The sequence below is a fragment of the Pholis gunnellus genome (assembly GCF_910591455.1).
Source record: "Pholis gunnellus genome assembly, chromosome: 3".
Lineage (NCBI taxonomy): Eukaryota > Metazoa > Chordata > Actinopteri > Perciformes > Pholidae > Pholis > Pholis gunnellus.
The window spans coordinates 11,813,033-11,831,140 of NC_136529.1; the positions used below are offsets into that span (position 1 = coordinate 11,813,033).

Below are 18,108 nucleotides of genomic sequence, written 5' to 3' on the forward strand. Positions count from 1 at the left end.
CATACAAAATGTACGTGGGACTCACTATATAATAGCAATAGCCTGTTTTTAAGTGTATTCTATAATCTATTTTATAACTATATATTTTAGGGAATAATGTATTCATCTGTGTGTACAGGCTATTGGTCCACTCCTGTGTGCTGTTTATACTTCAAAGACACATTTCAATTGCCTTGTAATGAACAATATTTCAGATGTTATGTTTATATATTGCTCATGATAGGCTATATTTTACATACTTAAATATAAATAAGTGCATCTAGGTTATAGCCTGTGTATATACAAGTCATACACTGTATACATACATTCACTTTTCTCAGAAATATAAAGAAGCTGCAGTACAACTTTTTGCAGTTGCATTAATTTGAATTAATAAAGCACATCAAGTACATTGATGTAGCTGGCCTTGGTATTATACTGTGGGCCTATATAGTTTCTCTTCATGCAATCCTTAGGCTACTCACAGGGCAAGAGGGGCAAATGTCTTGAGACTCCTGACTGCCAACATTTTGTAAATGTACCCAAGTGAATCTGCGACATAGTTCTAATACTACTAGAAAATGTCTTGGTAGAATCAAAATGGAAAAGGGGATCTTTGAGAAAGTTGTATTTTTGAAAGTGATGTAATGCTCCTTTCGCATGTCATTGCGTTGACTCAGTTTAAAAATGAAGAAATAAGGAACATAAATGAAGCTAACATGACCCAGACATGACTCGTATGTTGTGTTGTGGAGCAGTAGTTCATGTATGCATACCAGCATACATTTTGACTAAACGGTCTTCTTTTATTTTTGTAGTCAGGCACCACATGGTCGCCTTCACCACACCGAAACATTTGGGGTCCTTTTACTTCACGTGTGCGTCTGCTGCTCTGCCATCGTGAGAGGAAACCATGCCGAAGTCAAAGAGAGACAAGAAAAGTAAGTAAACATAAAATTACAATGTGGACAAACTCGTTAAGCGGCTGAGTTTTTTAACTGGTTGATTGTATGTAACATGTGTGCTCGACAACTGAAAATTGACGTAAGTTAGTGAACAAGCTAACGTTAGCTTCTCCTTCTGGGGGAAACGGCAACATGGAGCGTTTGTAACAGCTACCTGCTTGCTGATATTAATCAAACTCATTGCTAATTGACTGCTTTCCCCCTGATCTTCCCCTCAGTTTCGTTAACGAAAACAGCCAAGAAAGGGCTGGAGTCAAAACAGAAATTAATCGAGGAGGTGAGTGTCCTGCCACAGCTGTGTGCTATGCTAACCAGGGTTAGCTGAAGCTGCTGACATGTTTCGCTCTAAATTCTCCATCTGTTTGTGTTTTTAGTTCCGGAAATGTGTGGACACGTACAGACACTTGTTCGTATTCTCTGTAGACAATATGAGGAATAACAAACTGAAAGATATCAGGACGGCATGGAAACACAGCAGGTAACCTGTCTGCTCATTTATTGTTTTGTTTTTTCATATTAATTTAACAAGTGTCTTAGTAAAGATGCTTGACTCTCAATCTTCCACAGATTCTTCTTCGGAAAAAATAAAGTAATGGTGGTTGCCCTGGGTAAAGGAGAAACAGACGAATACAAAGATAATTTGCACAAGGTATGTGTGCTCTTAAGTGTGGTGATCAGCCAGAAAATGTCATACTCTATTGCAAAGACTGATTTGTTTTTACTGCCTTTTGATAATGTGCAGGTCAGCAAGTATCTGCGAGGGGAAGTGGGAGTGCTATTCACTAATAAAACAAAGGATGAGGTACAAGAGTAAGTTGGGCTTCACTTAATGCACTATTTCAGTTATTCTCCAAATACTGTTAAATAGTTAAGTAAGTGGTGTTCTCTGTCCACAGGTATTTTGATCATTTCAAAGAGATGGATTATGCACGGTCAGGCAACCGTGCACAGATGAACACAACTCTGGATGAGGGACCCCTTGAACAGTTTCCTCACTCAATGGAGCCCCAGTTGAGACAACTAGGACTTCCTACTGCTCTCAAGAAAGGTATAATAACAGGTTATGACTGGCATTATTGTTATCAAATCCCCCGTAAAGACCAAAACCAACAATGTAAAAGTACATTTCTTTGTTTTCTGACTTCCCCACTGCAACAGTGTGGCTCACTGATGTTTTTAATAGTTTTGTAAACAATAAATCTATAGCACAGAGGAATTTGCTTTATCAGGCGTTGGCTAGTATTAGCTTCATCCTTTAAACATGTTTGAGTGAAACCCCTTTCTTCTCTGAACAATAGCCATTGACACTCTTAACAGGAATCCTTTTTCCCATACCAGTTAGTTGGATATGTAATAATCACATTTTGTATCATGTGTTATTAAAGGCGTGGTGACACTGCTGAAGGACCATGAAGTCTGTAAGGATGGAGACACGCTCACTCCCGAGCAGGCTCGTATTCTGGTGAGTTCTGGACTCTTTGACTACAAAACATTTTGCCCGTGACATCCAGAACTGTGTTGCATTTGTGTCTGACTGATCTTCTCAAATTGGCTCCGTAGAAACTCTTTGGCGTCGAGATGGCAGAATTCAAGGTGCAGATCAAATGTATGTGGAACTCAGAAACGGGCGAGTTTGAGAAGGTTTCTGGTGAGGTAGAGCCCATGCAGGAGAATGAAGAGGGAGACGACGGAGAAGATGCAGAATGAAACATCTGCGAGGGCAGAAGTAGTTTTTGCCGGCCTTCAGCAGCAGAGGGACATTGGTGTGGAAACCATTCGCCCTGACTGCCAGTGCTGCCCCTGGAGTCTGTCATCTCTCTTCTCTGTACTATTTCTGTCCCAAAACATGAACTTCACCTTGAATATAGCTTTGGACTGAGTTGTTGTTCAGTAAACATGTAATCATGTGGATGTCACTTGTTTTGGTAAAAAACATATACTAATACTAATGTTGGTATTGCATGCAAGTATTTTGCCATTAAGCCAAAACAAATGAGCACATTTTCATGTGTTAAGTGAGAAAAAACAGTTTCTGAGAAAATTGGTTTAATTTTTTATGTAACAGTAATTAAGGCAGACTCCAGAATTTTTTTTTTTCCCCTGAAAAATAAATCTTGAAAGTTTTAATTTTTACATTTGTACATCAATGAAGTGCTTTTGACATTATTTACTGGTCTCCAATTGATTCATTCATACAAAATAAAACCTAGACGTGAGTGAAATATCTTTAGCAGATTTCTTTTCTATTATCTTGGATGAAATTAGATTGAACTGGCAGATTTTAGCTCTTTAGCGGAAGTAGCTTGGACACTCGTGGGCTACGAGATTCCAGGCCTCGTGGAAGGAGGCGACCACTCTCTCATCTAGAGGACCCTCCTCTGCAGCAGCCAGGTTTTGCTGAAGTTGCTCTATACTTGACATGCCAATGATGACGCCATCGCCAAGATCCCCCTGTAACAGAAGACATTGTTTTAGTCGAAGAGAAAAATTACAAGTTTAATTTTAAATTGTTGGCTGATATAACATTTTCCAGCTACTGTAAGCACCAAATACAGCCTTTGACTTTAGTGTTGAGGCTAAATATACAACAACTAACCAGTAAACAGATGAAAAAGCCAGGATTTTGGTATTAACAAATGGTTAATATGCACAAATCATGACTACCTATAATTCTACAATTAGCCAGTACGTTGGTTGAATACTCAAATAATTTGTGCAGTTGGAACATAAATGCTTAGTTTATTTAACTACTGATTATTAATACAGAACTGACAAGTGTTTAAATTATTTAGACTAAATGCTGCTGCATGACTAAACATTTTAAATTAGTCAAATTCCTTTAAGTAAAAATAAATAAAATATTGTGCAAAGTAAGATATCTGCGTTTAACCCTACAGATACAATTCCTAATCTCATAAATGAACTTGTATTGCACTTTCCTAGTCTTCCGAGCACTCAAAGCGCTTTAACAGTACATGTCATCATTCACTCAGTCGTACACTGATGGCAGGTGCTACCATGCAAGGTCGCATGCCCATCAGGACTATCTAATCATTCATACACTGCAGGGACAGCCTACGGGAGCAGTTTGGGGTTAAGTGTCTTGCCCAAGGACACATCGACATGGACTAGTGGAGCCGGGAATCGAACAGCAGATCCTCTGATTGAAGGACGACACTGCTCTACCACTGAGCAACAGTCGCCCTTGTGGGAAGATGATGATGACAAAACATGATCTCATGCTACTGCAGTGATAAATTCACACTAAGTACCTTAAGTTGGGAGTGGTGGTACATCCAGCGCATGGCAGCAGAAGTCAGAGAGGGTTTCTCTGAGCCGTACGCTGTCTCCAATGCCTTCAGTACCAAGTCTATTGCCTCAAAGTGACTCTGCTTCCAGTATCTGAAGAGAAGAGGTTGACAATGTGCATGAGTGCAGACATGCAGAAATCCCTTACATGCAACAACTTAAAACAAGAGAGTGGTTGGAAAAAAATCTCAAAAGCAAACGGCTGGTGGTTCACCTGTCCCTGTATGCTGCAGCCCATTCGTTACCAAAGAAACGTCCTGCAGGCTGGGAACCATCTCTGTCTTGGTAATGGTGCTTTCCTGTCAAAAGGCCACCTGCAGAGGAGGAGTAATGTCAGAATTCGAGTTAAACTGATCTAGGATTCTACTATTTATGCACTCAATATTGTCACTCACTCAAGAAGACTGCAGTTTATGGTAGCGGCTCTGTGAGGCCGGACGAAGGCACAGTGACGCTTTGAGCTACAGTAAACGCTAATGTCAGTATGCTAACATGTTGCTGGATGAAAAGTTAAAGGATCACCAAAGTGATCACTATTAATCCTGAGGTCAACATGGATGTCTGTACCAAATTGTATTGCAATCCAATAGTAAGTATAGTTGAGACATTTCTCTCAAACCACTAATGTCAACCTCATGGTGGTGCCAGAGTCAAACTCAGGGGATCAACAAAATCATAAGGATTCATCTTTTCAGCACCATTTATCACCCACGATAAGTTTCTACTTTTCAAGTAGCGACTGCAAGGACAGAAGAAATGCACCTGCTAGAGGATTGTACGCGTAGAATCTCATTCCATAGTATCTCAGACATGGCAGCAACTCGGTCTCTACCTGTCTTGTAGTGGCATTGTACATCCCCTGTGAAAGGTTTCAAGAGTCTAAGTTAGGGTACAGAAAATAGTCAGATTAAATTGAGATGGGAAATCCATTGGGGCCACCTTGACTTTCTCTATGCTATGAAGGATATTTAAGGTTTCTCTCCGTAATATAAACTTTTGTAATTCTTGATAAGCATTTGCACAAAAGATTTATCACAGGCACTTACATGGAGCAATGCCACGTGGACATACATTTAGTGACGATTGGAAATTAAACAGATTTTTTTTTTTTTAAAGTGCCAGAATACCTGATACACAGAGGGAACAATCCAGTTGTTGTGTCTACAGATGCTGGCAATTTCAGACACTTCCCACGATGCATAGTTTGAAAGACCAAACTCCTTGAATTTTCCCTGAGGGCGATAGTTTCACAATGAATTAGAAATGTAATGAAACATTATCAAGTTTGAAATTATAACTCATAGAGAGTGGGGTATCTGGTCTCTTTGCCTCTTTGTGGAGTTCATTGCAGGCCCTAAGGGTATCCTGGATTGGGTTCTGGTGGTCCGGGGCATGGAGGTAGAAAAGGTCCACACTATCAGTTTGCAGCCTCTGAAGGGAGGTTTCCAGCTGAGAGCGCACACTCTCTGGCTTCAGCGTCTTCCCACCCCAGGGGTTGGCCTTGGTCGCCATGCTTACTGTTACACAGAAACGATGAATTAAATGTAAAATGTCATTTACAGGATGTGTGTGGAAGTGTTTTTATTATTAAGTGACTGCAGATGAAAAGTAGCTGATCTTACTCAATGTAATGTTTCAGCTGATAAAGGTGGAGCTACTTATTATACTTTAACTGCTGGGAACATGGTGGATCTCACTCCAGGAATTAATAAAGATGTATCGTAACATATAATATTACGTCATCGATTTATTTGTTGATTGTATTTTCTATTAATAATTTAAATCTGCAAAGTAATTAGAATTATTGGTTAAATGCAGTGAAGTGAAGAATGCAGTGGGAAATGGAAATACAAGTACCTCAAAATTGTACTTAAGTACAGTAACATTACTTGAGTAAATGTACTTATTTACTTTTCACCACTGCTCTAGTAAATACAAATGGTAACATGTGTCTTAAATATTGTACATGGTCCCTTATAAATGCAATAAGCACAAATTAAAACGCTTTATCCGTGAAAAAGTCATAAAACACTGCCCAGTGCTCGTTATTGCTGGTAAAAGGGGAGCCTGGGCCAGTTTTGGTACGCATGATTCCAAGCTGGTGCCAACCGGGCCATGGGGGAACCACCCGGCACCTAATGAGCTTGATTAGTCCACTTGTGCAAAGCGGTCTGAGTCGGCGCAGAGTCATTACGAACATGGGTGCATCTGATATACCTGTTTTAGGAAGATTCATGCCCCCTATGATCGTCTCCGACTTTCCATCCATATACATGAAGGCTGTGTCCACCAGGTTGTGTCCCCGGTCCAGGAAAGTCTTCACCATGTCCAAGCTCTGCTCGGCGTCGGCTCGTCCACCGAACGCCATAGTTCCCAGTAAGGAAACCGGCCGTTTAGTTTGACACGACGACATGTTTCGACGAGACACAAACCTCGGCAACTGAGTGAGCACGTCTCTGATAATGTGACTCTGTCCAAGTGTGCACAGTCGTCCTGTCATTACCCACTGCATGCTACTAGGAAGCAACTAGCATGCAGGCGTCTAGGGGGTTAAAGGTCGTTGGAAGTGGTGATATGGGAGCGTCGTAAAATGACTTAACCGGTTTAAAACGCAACATGGGCCGAATTGACCGAATAACGTCGCTTATGTCTTATTTGCTTGGCTGTAGTTCAGGCAGTGCAAAGTGCAGGTTCTGTGACCACTTCCTGTTGTTATGGACATGTAAGTTAATATTTTTTCAGGTTTCTTCGTTGCATAATTTGTGCAGCAGTTGTCACTCTAGCAGCTAGCTGTAGCATGTAGTTAATAACTTTAACCACAAGGTGTCAGTAAATTACCATACATTTCTACAAACTATGCTCATGGGTTTCTCCTGCATCCATCAACGTGCAGACTGCAGACATGATAAACTGATACTGTATCGTAAACATTAAAATGTATAGTTTTTCGAGTGCATCCTGGATAAAGAACCATTCATATGAAGCCTTTGGAAGCCCCCAGAGTCTAAGAAACCAAGTGTTTCTACACTAGAATAAAACCCAAGGTTTGCTGTAAGTTCAATAGTTTGATTAAACACATTTGTTGAAGAATGTCCACCATATAACCATACAATTGTCTGAAATATTGAAGGTATTACAATCTAGACTTTGACTGTGGGCTCCTGTAAGACAGAGCCTCAAGATTAGACTGGTATGATATTTAAAATGTCTATTTATATTGTTTTAGTAAGGCATATCACCATTTGTATTAATACATATTCAGATCTGCACAATATATTTGCCACACAGACATCCTTACTGGCCCACAATGGTCTGAGGTTTCCTGTAATTGAATTTGGGCATTTTGTCACAGTTATGGAAAGTTGCCGATTAAAGGAAAGCCTGCTGACATTTTGGAGTTAATGCCATTATTTTAGTAGTGCTAATTGAAATAGTTGTTCAGGCACCTGGTTGCTGGATGCAATACATGGATTAGCAACCAGGCAATGTGGTCAACTGCCCTGGTTCACTATGTGTCAACAGGTTTTCTTCATTTTCTTAATTGGACATTCGTTTGGAAATTAGCACCAGTAAATTGCAATATCAAATGTGGGCCATGTGTGTCAAAATTGTCAGACGTTAGTATTTATTATTCCAGAATTTTTTCAAAATATTTTTTAGAGGATCATATTCAACAGTGAACACTTTTGTGTATTGTATCAGATTCATGTGATGTTGATTTCCATAACACCATCACCACTAACGTGTCAATGTCACTGACTGACTGCGGGTCTGTACACGCGCTGCTCAGCCTTCACAAAATAAACTAAATAAATTAAAGCTGTTTCTAAAAACGAATCGATTACTAATGAACGGTTATCGTTAATAAGTTGCCCACATGAAACCAAAAGTTAAACTCCTGTGCGCCAGAAGATGGTGGCAGAGAGGAGGGTGCGGGAGCGTGCAGCGTTTCCGGGGGTGTGTAGCAAACCCGTAACGCACGGTGTGTGCACGGGTAGGTGCGCAAAATTAATTTTAAAAAAGCGCATGAAATTAGGCACGGCTGGAAAAAAAGAAACAGCTCCAAGGCCCCCATGAAGGTATTAAAACAAGCTGTAAAAGTAATTCATCTATGTTAGCATTAAAATATTTTAGGAGCCATAGTAACATATATACACACATTTACATTAAGTGACAAACATTATTGTTGTGACGCTATTTGAACTCTGTGTGGTGGCCCTGCAATGCAAAATATATCAATTTTATAGAAAACATATAAGCACAAATAAAAATTAAATAGCATAAAATGAGCAATGAATAAATTAAACTCACCAACGATGTGCAATGCACATTTTGTAAACTGAGGCCTATTTTTCCTGATCCTGAAGTCTGGACTTTTTCACCAAATCTACACCGCATTCCCAAACATCGTCTGTCTTTGGTAAAGCAACTTTTGTAAAGAAACAGACTTTAAGACATTATTTTCTCTAAAATCTAAGAAAGCCAATGTGATTTTGTGTGCTGTACATCTTACAATGGTTTTGATTTTAAATGGGGATTATCAAAGCAATAAAAAGCATAACTCCTGCTTCAACATCATCTGGTTTCATGTAATAGCACACTGATGGTTCTGGGTACTCTCAAAAGCATATCCCACAGATGTCCAAATTTAAGCATTTAAATCCATTTTCTAGGCGTGTGCCAGTGCAAGGTTCACTGGCTCACAGTCAACCCAAATCCCACAGGTTTGGATATCTGTGATTCTTAGTTGCAAAAACACAGACATTCGTGCATGTCTTATCTTTTTTTATCTTTTTTTTAAAGATAGTATGGAAGCCACTCTTGGCTTAAGGGGTATAAGGGCTTAGTTTTCTCATAACGACTGAGTCATCTTTAGCAAAACGGTTTAGACTTTCCAAGTCGTTAACCTGTCTACATTACTGACACGCCTATAAAACAAAGTTACTTCTATGGACTTATGGTGATTAGTTAATACAGGGTTGGTATGACATTTTCTTAGAAGAAAATACAAAAACAAATTGACCCGCGGCACTAAAACATATAGCTACACAGTTCCGGGTCACGTGTTGGGATTTCTTTCTCGGTTCGCTTGCCATCATTGTTTGCTCAAAACAGGCTCCAAAGACGATTATGTGTTTTTTTTACTGTTTTTTACTGTTTTTTGTACTGCTATGTGTACTTGATGGGTACTTGTAGGCATCAGTGCACGTGGGGGTGAATATGGGGGGCCTTTTTTTTTCCATTTCTTTTTTACCTCGGGGCTTCCTTACAGCTTAATTCGGCCATGGATTTATGTTTGTGGGCCCACAAATAGACAAACAAATGAATGTGTTTATCAAAAGACTCACTTTTGTTGTTTCAGTGAAACACAATTTACTTATTTTTTTCTCCGTCTAGACTTTGGCAACACAGACGTATCTCAGATGAGCTCTGATATGTCTAAGAGCATCCGATCTAATTCAAACAACATGCTGTAGCTGGTACAAGCGGTGACCCAGGACTCTTTAGGGTCATGAACACACATGCGCGCAATGAAGCCTTTGTTTGGAGAGCAGCAGTAGTCGGTCTTGGCGGCTGACCCTGTGACCGCACCATCAGCGGTTTGCCCCGCAGAGTGACCACGAGCTGCTTCAGACTCAACCCCAAACATCCTCTGTTGCTCCGCGCGTGGTAGTATATCACTCCGTTTTTCTTGATGGCTCCCTTTGCGCACATATTGCTCTCCATGTGCGCTTATTTCTCAGCTCCACGAGCTTTGTTTTCATCGTCATACGCGCACATTGAACTAGATAAATGCAATATTGGTGAAGGGATTGGATATCTGCATGTAAAAAGTAAATGTATAGCGTAAGTCTTAATATAAATATTACAGTTAGGCTAAAGATAATTGCGGGGTTGTTATCGGCGTTGCGTTGGTCCGTTTTTAAAACACTTTAAATTACTGTAGTAAAGGATGCAGGAGTGAGACAAGAGAACTAAAAATCACTGTTAAGAGGAACGTTTGATGCGACGTCCAAAACAAAATCTGAACCCAAAGAAACCTCCGATGTCCCCGTGTGTGAGTGCCCTTTGCAGACTGCAGGGTGTCTAGTGTGCGTGTTTCAGAAGCTGCTGAAGCTCTGAATAATAAATGACATCCTTTCCATCCTCCCCCTCCCAAACCCCTGCCATCATTACCAAGTCAATGGAGGGAGGCAGAAAGCGCTCAGCCTCCACGACTTCGTGCCCGTCAGTCCAACATGTGCAGTGAAGGAGCGTCGGTGAGCTGCAGTTTTCCGTCAGTGTCACACACACACCGGCCGAGCGCGAGAAACCGCACCGCATGTGATGGCTAGGTCATTTTTTGGAACGCGCTGATCATTTCCACGCGGAAGATACTTTACGCGCTTTTCAAGTTTCTCACAGTTAAGTGCTCGGATTTTTTTATTTGGTTATTTATTAGGTTACGTTTTTGAATGGTTAAACCGCTGAGAGATACTCACCTACTCATGAATGAGTTATTCATTCAATTTTTAAAACTCTGATCCACGAAGAAGAGTCATGGATAGTGTTGTTTTTTATTTTGTCCTAATATTTATTATAGAGGCTCATGCATTGCGTTATGGCATCACCAACAATCTCCAACCTTATATGTGAGTTACCTTTTTTTTCCCTATGTGTTGTTGTTTAACTTGCTTCTATTTTATTAGTACACTGTTTCTTTAGGGATGATGTTTACTCTTCATCTTTCCTACGATATTGTTACAGCCTCACATTCCCTTTGAAGTTTCAGTTTGAGGAAACTGCTGGTTCACCTGCACATTCAAAAACGTGTGTCTTAAGACTCAACCAGAGGCAAACAACTTTTATTTGGCTAGAGATATCCCAGCTGGGTGAACACTTTTCTAGATGCTGGATGATTCATTTAACTGTTGTGCACTCTCATCATGGGCTTTATTGGCTTCCATGCACAGTATCACTGTAATTAACATGATTATACATTCGCTCCATGTGGATGGTCTGTACTGCATTCCTAACTCTGTCAAAGTTAGTTTGAAGCCCCTCAAAGCAAAGAGCCAGTATTTTAAACCTCTATATATGAAGGAGCTTGAATTATGTGAGAGAATATTCTCTGCAGTTCCCGGTCTCTTACAATAAGGTCTTTCAGTTATGTGAAGTGATCGTGATTACTATCGTTTATGAGAAGAGCAGCTTGATGTTGTCTTAAGATTCCTGCTGAGCTCCGTATGTCTGTCTGTCCTTGGAGTGTTACCAACGGAGTAGAAACATCATGTTGGGCTCTTTTTGACGAGGCTCCTCAGTACGCTGCGGCAAGTGATGTGAAAGACGTCAGTGGCAGGTTTGCCTGTTAACCCAGGCACACTTTGCGTAAGGAGGACAAAACATCACAATTAGAAAGGCTTGTCGTGTTTTACCTGGGGGCGAAAACATGTTAGCTGTCTCCTGTTTCTGCTGACATTCAGTCTCGTACGTACAAGTGAAAACATGCACGTTCTACCCTATGTCCAGTGAAAACACTATACATGTCTTGTGTGAATTGTCTAGAAAATTGTGGCATGTTTTTGTGTTATTTTGAAAATATTGTGCAGTGAAGTGGTTACTATTTACAGACATTGTACAGCATATGTTTTTGTTTCCCAGAAAACCAGTGGCTCACATCTAAAACATTTTAACTTTAGTAACTTGAAATTTAGTTTCTCTTTACATTTGGAGTAGAAGATATAAAATAACAGGAAATCCTTGCCACTTTCATACCAATGGCACCCTCTAAAAGACTTTCAGGTAACAAGGTTTAGGTTAAACTACAGGTAGCATCTTGTGCGGCTTGGAGTTCTGAAAGATAATGTATGAGGAATTCCCCTTAAGTCTTAAAATATACCATCATAAGCAGCCTTACACCTCAGCACAGGTAATGCCTTCACAGGCATTACTAGAAAATGCCTCGTAAGCTTTGCCCATCTATCTTTACTGCAACGTTTCTCACAGCATTCATAAATTTCCCCGCTGCCATCTGTACATCTGTAAAAAACATTTTGACACCTTAAGTGTTTTCATCACTGCTTTTGTTTCAGGCCCAATGTGTGTGTGGAGAAGGAGGTGACGCTGGTCGCCCAGAGGCAGCCGTGTGTGCAGGCCTTCACACGCATGGTTAAAGTGTGGAAGCAAGGCTGTGTGGGACAGTCATGGTGCATGGGATACGAGAGGAGGTGAGTAATACCTCTCATTTGTTTGTCTGTCGACACAAAAACACTCCCATCTTCACCAGCAGTGGACGTAGTGCTTTGCTAATTAAATCTCTGGCTAGAGAAAAGTATTAATTATGTCTTCATGAGTCATGCAAGAATTGATCAGAGCGGGTGTGATCCTTCATTTGACTCCACCTCCAAACAGAATCAAACGATGAGCTCCTTGACCTCCTCTTTCCTCTCAGCCTCTCTCGCTCTTGTTCTGTAATCGCGGCTTTGAACCTCGCACACAGTTAAGTGCAAGGTGCGGCCCCACTTCATCGGGGTTACCAGCTATTTAACACCCAGGCGTCTGTGCAGCCAGCATTGCTGTGATGGAGCGTCCCAATGCTAACATTTTAGCCTCACATTTTCTCACTTTGCTGCTCACGCTCGCTTTCACGCCGTTATTTACCGTGTTACAAAGTCAAAGGCTGCTTTGAAGGCAGCCAAAGCCACAATTACTCGCTTTAAACAAAAACGTGTTTCCACAATGCGTAATGACCGTGGAGCAATGAGAGGGGTCCCAAAGTACAGGGATAGGCACCGTTCTCTGAAGTTGACTCTGCCAGTCTCACTTTAAAATGGCGCCTTAAAAGTCTGGGAAAATGTTTGCTGAACATCATACTGTGTGTCACTTAAAAGGCTGTGAGTCATTTGATCAGATTACATGTTTGTTTTTCCTAATCTCATGGTATTCAACCACATGAAACATTAAAAATGACATGTGATATGTCAGATAATGTCAGATAATCCCTTTGTATATACTGTACACACACTACTGTCTTACAGTGGAATACAACAAAAAACCCTGTATTTTGTCAGTTCTTGTTCTATTTGTTTTATAACTTCAACAGGTGCGATTGGAAGTTTTTAACCTGATGTTTGTCATGTTAACAGGACAGCGTACTACACCGCATACAGACAAGTCTACAGACAGGATTATCAGACTGTGTACAAGTGTTGCCCTGGATGGTCTCAACTTAATGGAGAAGCAGGCTGTCTGTATCGTAAGTATCCTCAACTATCCAGATTGTACTACTTTCTACCTCGTCAATTGGAAAAATCTAATTTATCAGGTTTTGCGGTTAGGTCTGTTTACTAAAAGGCAATATGTCTTTTCCTGACTCAGCTGGAGGAAGGGTGCTTCAAACATCACCTCACCCTTGGCACAGACCTCCGAATGAAAGGTTTTCAGAAAAAGGTCAAAAGGGTCAAGAGATGCTTCGCCCATCCAGACTCCTCAGCAGATGTTATCATTCAGTGCCGTGTCCTAACTACTTGTGTTGTTACAACAGTCCCACAAGGTTTAGATGTGGACGGTGGGAAAAAAAAAATCTCAAGTGTTGAGAGAATTTAAGTGTTGACATTCGCTCTCAAAAGAGGTTTGCATTGTAGTTTCTTGTTCTACTCTCAGCAAAAAACAATTACGATTAAGGTGAGGTCATGGCTCTGTAGTGCTCCTTTAGTTTTAAACAGATAGTTTGTCTGGCAGACAGCTTCTACTAGACGGGATATTTACTTTAATACATTGAAACTCCAAACGGACCCCATTGCCCCTCTAGCTGTGGTCCCATGTTTACGTTTTGTCTCTCGTCCATATAGTCATGCCACTCTTCTCATTCAGACGTGTGACATGGCAGTGCAGGTCAGAGGATTGCATTATGGATATGAAAACAGACAAGCCCATCCAGTGTTTACCCCAACCAACCACAGTCAAGGCCCCCAAAACAATACCCATCAAGTCATGTTGGGGAGACCACCTGCTGATATGCACAAAAAAACAAATATGAATCTCCCCTCTGTAAATTCCAATCCACGGGTCCATGTATGGAAGAGTAGTTCTGTTGGTCACACTGGGGCTGCCAGCAGCTCATCTCCTTGTGGATAAGCTTAGCTTCACACCGCTGAGACCAAGAAGCCCCCTTTGATGGGATTTCACAGCCAGTGATCCAGAGCACATAGCCTGCATACCATAGACAGACCCTTGGCAAAGCCTTCCTGTAAACAGTTTGTCCCCTGTCCGGTTGACTGACAAGAAAGTTCCCACTTCCTTACTCTCATTGCTCTACCTGGAACTGACCCGCGTGCTCAATGGCCAGCGCTGACACCAGTAGTACAGGCCCGTTACTGTCCGGGAAAGCCCTCTCAGATGGGAAGTGGCTGGGATGTGGAGCGAGAGAAGATCTCCTGGATGTGCCTGTCATCGGTGTCTTATTATGGCATTTATGTTCTCTTCAAAGGGCTCTTTGTTTCCACAGAGAAGGTTATGGTATTAAATTATACAGTACAAAGAAGCATCACGCTGTCTGCTCTGCAATGAGTTTGGTTTGTTTTCAAACTCCCATAAAGACATCTCTTAAAAATGCATTCCTCAGGACGGTCCAGTGTTTCCCCTCACTTAGACAGGAGGTTTTGTTTCTCTTTGCCGCGTGACAATGGCTGCCCTCTTCGACGTGATGCAGGGCTTTTATCTCTGTAACCAAAGACGTGGCAGCACTTTGAGATGGGGCAAACTAATCACCCTTTTCTCTGAGCCATTGAACCAGGATAAAAGGAAGCTCACACCACAATCCTCCCTCTCCCACTCCTGTGCACTTTGCTATGCACTATCTGTACTGTACCTCAGTCAGCACAATGCAATCTGTGGGGCTGTTTTCAACAGCGCCTCCAACATCCAAAAAGAAGAATCTGCTCTGCAGAATGTACAGCTTTAGCAAATCCCCCCAAAAAACCCCAGAAGAAAGGGAGATTGGGAAGATGAGAATGCTTTGTGTTTGAGATAGTGATTTAGTGTCTGGCACTCCTGAGTTTTCCCTCCGTCTTGTGTTGTTCCTCTTTCTCTCTGTGTGTGTTCCCTAATAAAATGTCAGTGTAAGGTAATTAGGCAAATGACTTCTGGCTATTGTGAGGTAGTTGAGCAGAATTGGGGCTCTAATCATGTTGTCCACACAGTGGCTTGGAAGTGACTACAAGTCGAGTTTGTCCTTCCTATAGTTCACCTGTGATTCTCTTCTGCCTCGATATCCACCCATTGTACAGATGTTGACATCCTGTCACAGTCTTGCAGTGAATGGCCTCAGTTGTTGTGCTCTCCAGCAGTCTTTGCTCATTATAATCAGTCACATGTTTGGAGAGAGAATATACCCCAGCACAGCAAACGTCTGGTTATTTTATGCTATTTTGGCCCCGTCCTTGTTTTCCATATCTTTTTGTTTCAGGCTACCATCATTTAATTATGAAGGTTTATGAGTTTTCCATTTCCACAGTAGCATTGGTTTAGAGCTTTTATGTCCAAGTTTTGATGTTTTCCAGCGTTATTGCGCAAAGACAATAAAGAAATGCAGCAACTCCTTACCTTGGAGAAGCTGCAACCAGAGAATGGTTGACATTTCTGCTTAAGAAATTACCTAAATGATTTACTAGTTTTCAAAATAGTTGCAGATTGATTTTCTGTTATATTAAAGATCTTAGAGCCACATCTATTCAATGTTTTTACAATACATCTAATGACTTCTAGTCTAAAGAAATTCAGCCAGGTGACTTGTGGAGGCAGAAGGCCTTTTTAAAAAAAAAAAAAAACACAGCTGTGACTTTTGTGTGTTTTGTAAAGACTCCAATTGGCTCAAGACTATCTTGTTCTCCTGAAGGTGAAGAACTCTTGACTTTGTGATGGCGACTTCCTCCAATTAAACATTTGGAGGACCACTCAATCAGTGAGTTAAACCTTTTTACCTCAGCAAGGAGCCACGGGCCGAGTGAGGATGGACGTGGTTAGGCGGGAGTGGAAACGAGCAGTTATGTTGATTGACGGCAACAATAAGCTTTGTGACGGGGGCTGAGGGGCAGGGACAATGTCTCCTCCAGTTTGTCGTCCTCGTTAACTGCTGAATAGGAACTGGCCCCCTTTTGTGGTTGGAGCAGGTTGGCGAAGGTAGCTACATGTGAAATAGGCCCAGTAGCCAGAGAAGAGGAAATGGTCCTCTGTCTATCCATGGGTGGTCTGTGTGTGTGTGTGTGTGTGTGTGTGTGTGTGTGTGTGTGTGTGTAGGTGTGTGTGTGGAGATGGTATCCTGCATAGCTGATCACAATAAGACCCAGACTCATACAGAGAAAAAGACAGAAATCAACCTTAGACATAACATTATGCATAAAACAGCAAAAACAGTGGTGGTTTAGTTTCTATCAAAACACGGCCTCTGGTTACACTGACATGTTTTCCTTTTTAATCTAATGAGTAATGTGCAGCAGAGGTTGTAAGGTCAGCATAATACTAAAAACAAATTGAAGCGGCCACATTTTTTGGGACTACTGTTCCCAAATTATTAGTTTACTCTCGACATCCTGAGGTCTGTTTGCTGGCTGGAAGAACTTGTAATAGGAACAAATTGTAGAATTACTTTTATTCTAGTATGATTCTGGCGAGCAACCACGACCGTCAAAGACAAGAAGTAGACACAAGGAGCTAAAGCAATCGCATGACTTCCTGTCCAGATGCAGATGTGTTGTTTTTGTGGAACGGTGAATTTAGTCGCGTGAGCCACTAGCTTATACAAGGTATGAACAAGCTGCTTGTTTTTAAAATGTGTGTTATTGGATTCCTATTTGGTCTGAGTGACATGCATGCCATTATCATGTTTAATCCACATCTCTGTCGCATTGGAGCGAGTAAAAGAGCGGAAATGTACGATGCAAATGCTGACGACAGGTGTTTTTTATTCGTGCATACTCTTTGTGATGTTATTCTCATCCACATAGTTGGAAATAAGGATGAAAATGTATTTCCCTCGCAAGTATCTGTGTAATTTACACATGAATAATGTGGGGTTGCCCCAGATATTCTAATTGCAAGGTTGTGCATGCTCAGACATTTCTTTGCAAAGCGTTACTGTGCCTGCTTTGTCAAACCGACCTAGTGTGTGGTTCAAATGGTATTTAGAGTCTTTCAAAGAGAACTGTCAGAGATCATCTACCATAGCTGGCTCTGGTTTTCACACAAACTCTTTGAAATGACACATTCCTTTGCATAGCAAAACATGATTTGTTGCCTCAAAATACAGTGCTCGGCTCAATGCGTACCAATTGTGGCACCAAACGGAGCCCTGAGCGCTGGCCTTTGTGTCTGTGAATTGCCCTAAATGTGGTCACCCTCTGGGTCGCACTCCAGGGGTTAAACAGATCTGACGGAGCCTAAACAAACACTGGGCTGTCTCTGTGCTAATGTGGTCGGCCCCCTCACAAGCTGTAAGGGTGACACCTGCTCGTTGTTTTTCAGTTTTCTCGGCACGAGTCGCTGACCCCTGCTCCTTCTGTCCCTTTTTTTTTGGTGGGAGCTGCTAATCCTCTCGGAGAAGGTGTCTTTGTAATAGAGTGGAGACATTCCCAGCGACAGATGAGAGTGAGTTTTATGCCACGCTGCATGCCACATTAAGAAATGATTTCAGGGAAGATTAAGCAGCGTAAGGAGCTCAGGATGGGGGCGGCCCAAAAATGCCCCGGTTAGCTGCCAACAATCCTGTGTGTCTCACATCTCAGAAGGGGGAATGTACATTCCCCTTGTTGTCACTTCGCCATGCTACCCTGAATTGACTCTGAGAGACATCTGACCTTTTACGTTGTAGCTGGTAATT

At 41.5% G+C, this 18,108-nt stretch overlaps 3 protein-coding genes across 3 annotated transcripts in view; 2 read left to right on the forward strand and 1 right to left on the reverse strand.

Moving 5' to 3' along the window:
* Positions 1-836: 836 nt before the first annotated feature.
* Positions 837-3,110, forward strand: mrto4 (MRT4 homolog, ribosome maturation factor). Its single transcript, XM_079183622.1, has 8 exons — positions 837-920; positions 1,163-1,221; positions 1,319-1,422; positions 1,512-1,593; positions 1,687-1,754; positions 1,841-1,992; positions 2,330-2,406; positions 2,505-3,110. Exons 1-8 carry the CDS (start codon positions 893-895, stop codon positions 2,649-2,651), a joined length of 717 nt encoding a protein of 238 aa, XP_079039748.1. The 5' UTR covers positions 837-892; the 3' UTR covers positions 2,652-3,110.
* Positions 3,111-3,215: 105 nt separating this feature from the next.
* On the reverse strand, positions 3,216-6,805 carry akr7a3 (aldo-keto reductase family 7, member A3 (aflatoxin aldehyde reductase)). The gene is made up of 7 exons (XM_079183609.1): positions 6,471-6,805; positions 5,583-5,770; positions 5,381-5,485; positions 5,016-5,112; positions 4,468-4,567; positions 4,217-4,346; positions 3,216-3,395 (listed from the first exon to the last, which is right to left on the reverse strand). The coding sequence occupies exons 1-7, from the start codon at positions 6,763-6,765 to the stop codon at positions 3,234-3,236; spliced, it is 1,077 nt and encodes a 358-aa protein (XP_079039735.1). The 5' UTR covers positions 6,766-6,805; the 3' UTR covers positions 3,216-3,233.
* Positions 6,806-10,793: 3,988 nt separating this feature from the next.
* The window catches only part of megf6b (multiple EGF-like-domains 6b), a gene marked incomplete at both ends in the record, with an annotated part of 56,175 nt that continues 48,860 nt past the window's right edge, over positions 10,794-18,108 (forward strand). The window contains 3 exons of the mRNA XM_079156701.1: positions 10,794-10,885; positions 12,326-12,460; positions 13,379-13,488. Coding sequence (XP_079012827.1) covers positions 10,794-10,885; positions 12,326-12,460; positions 13,379-13,488 — 337 coding nt within the window. The remainder of the gene's footprint in view (positions 10,886-12,325; positions 12,461-13,378; positions 13,489-18,108) is intronic.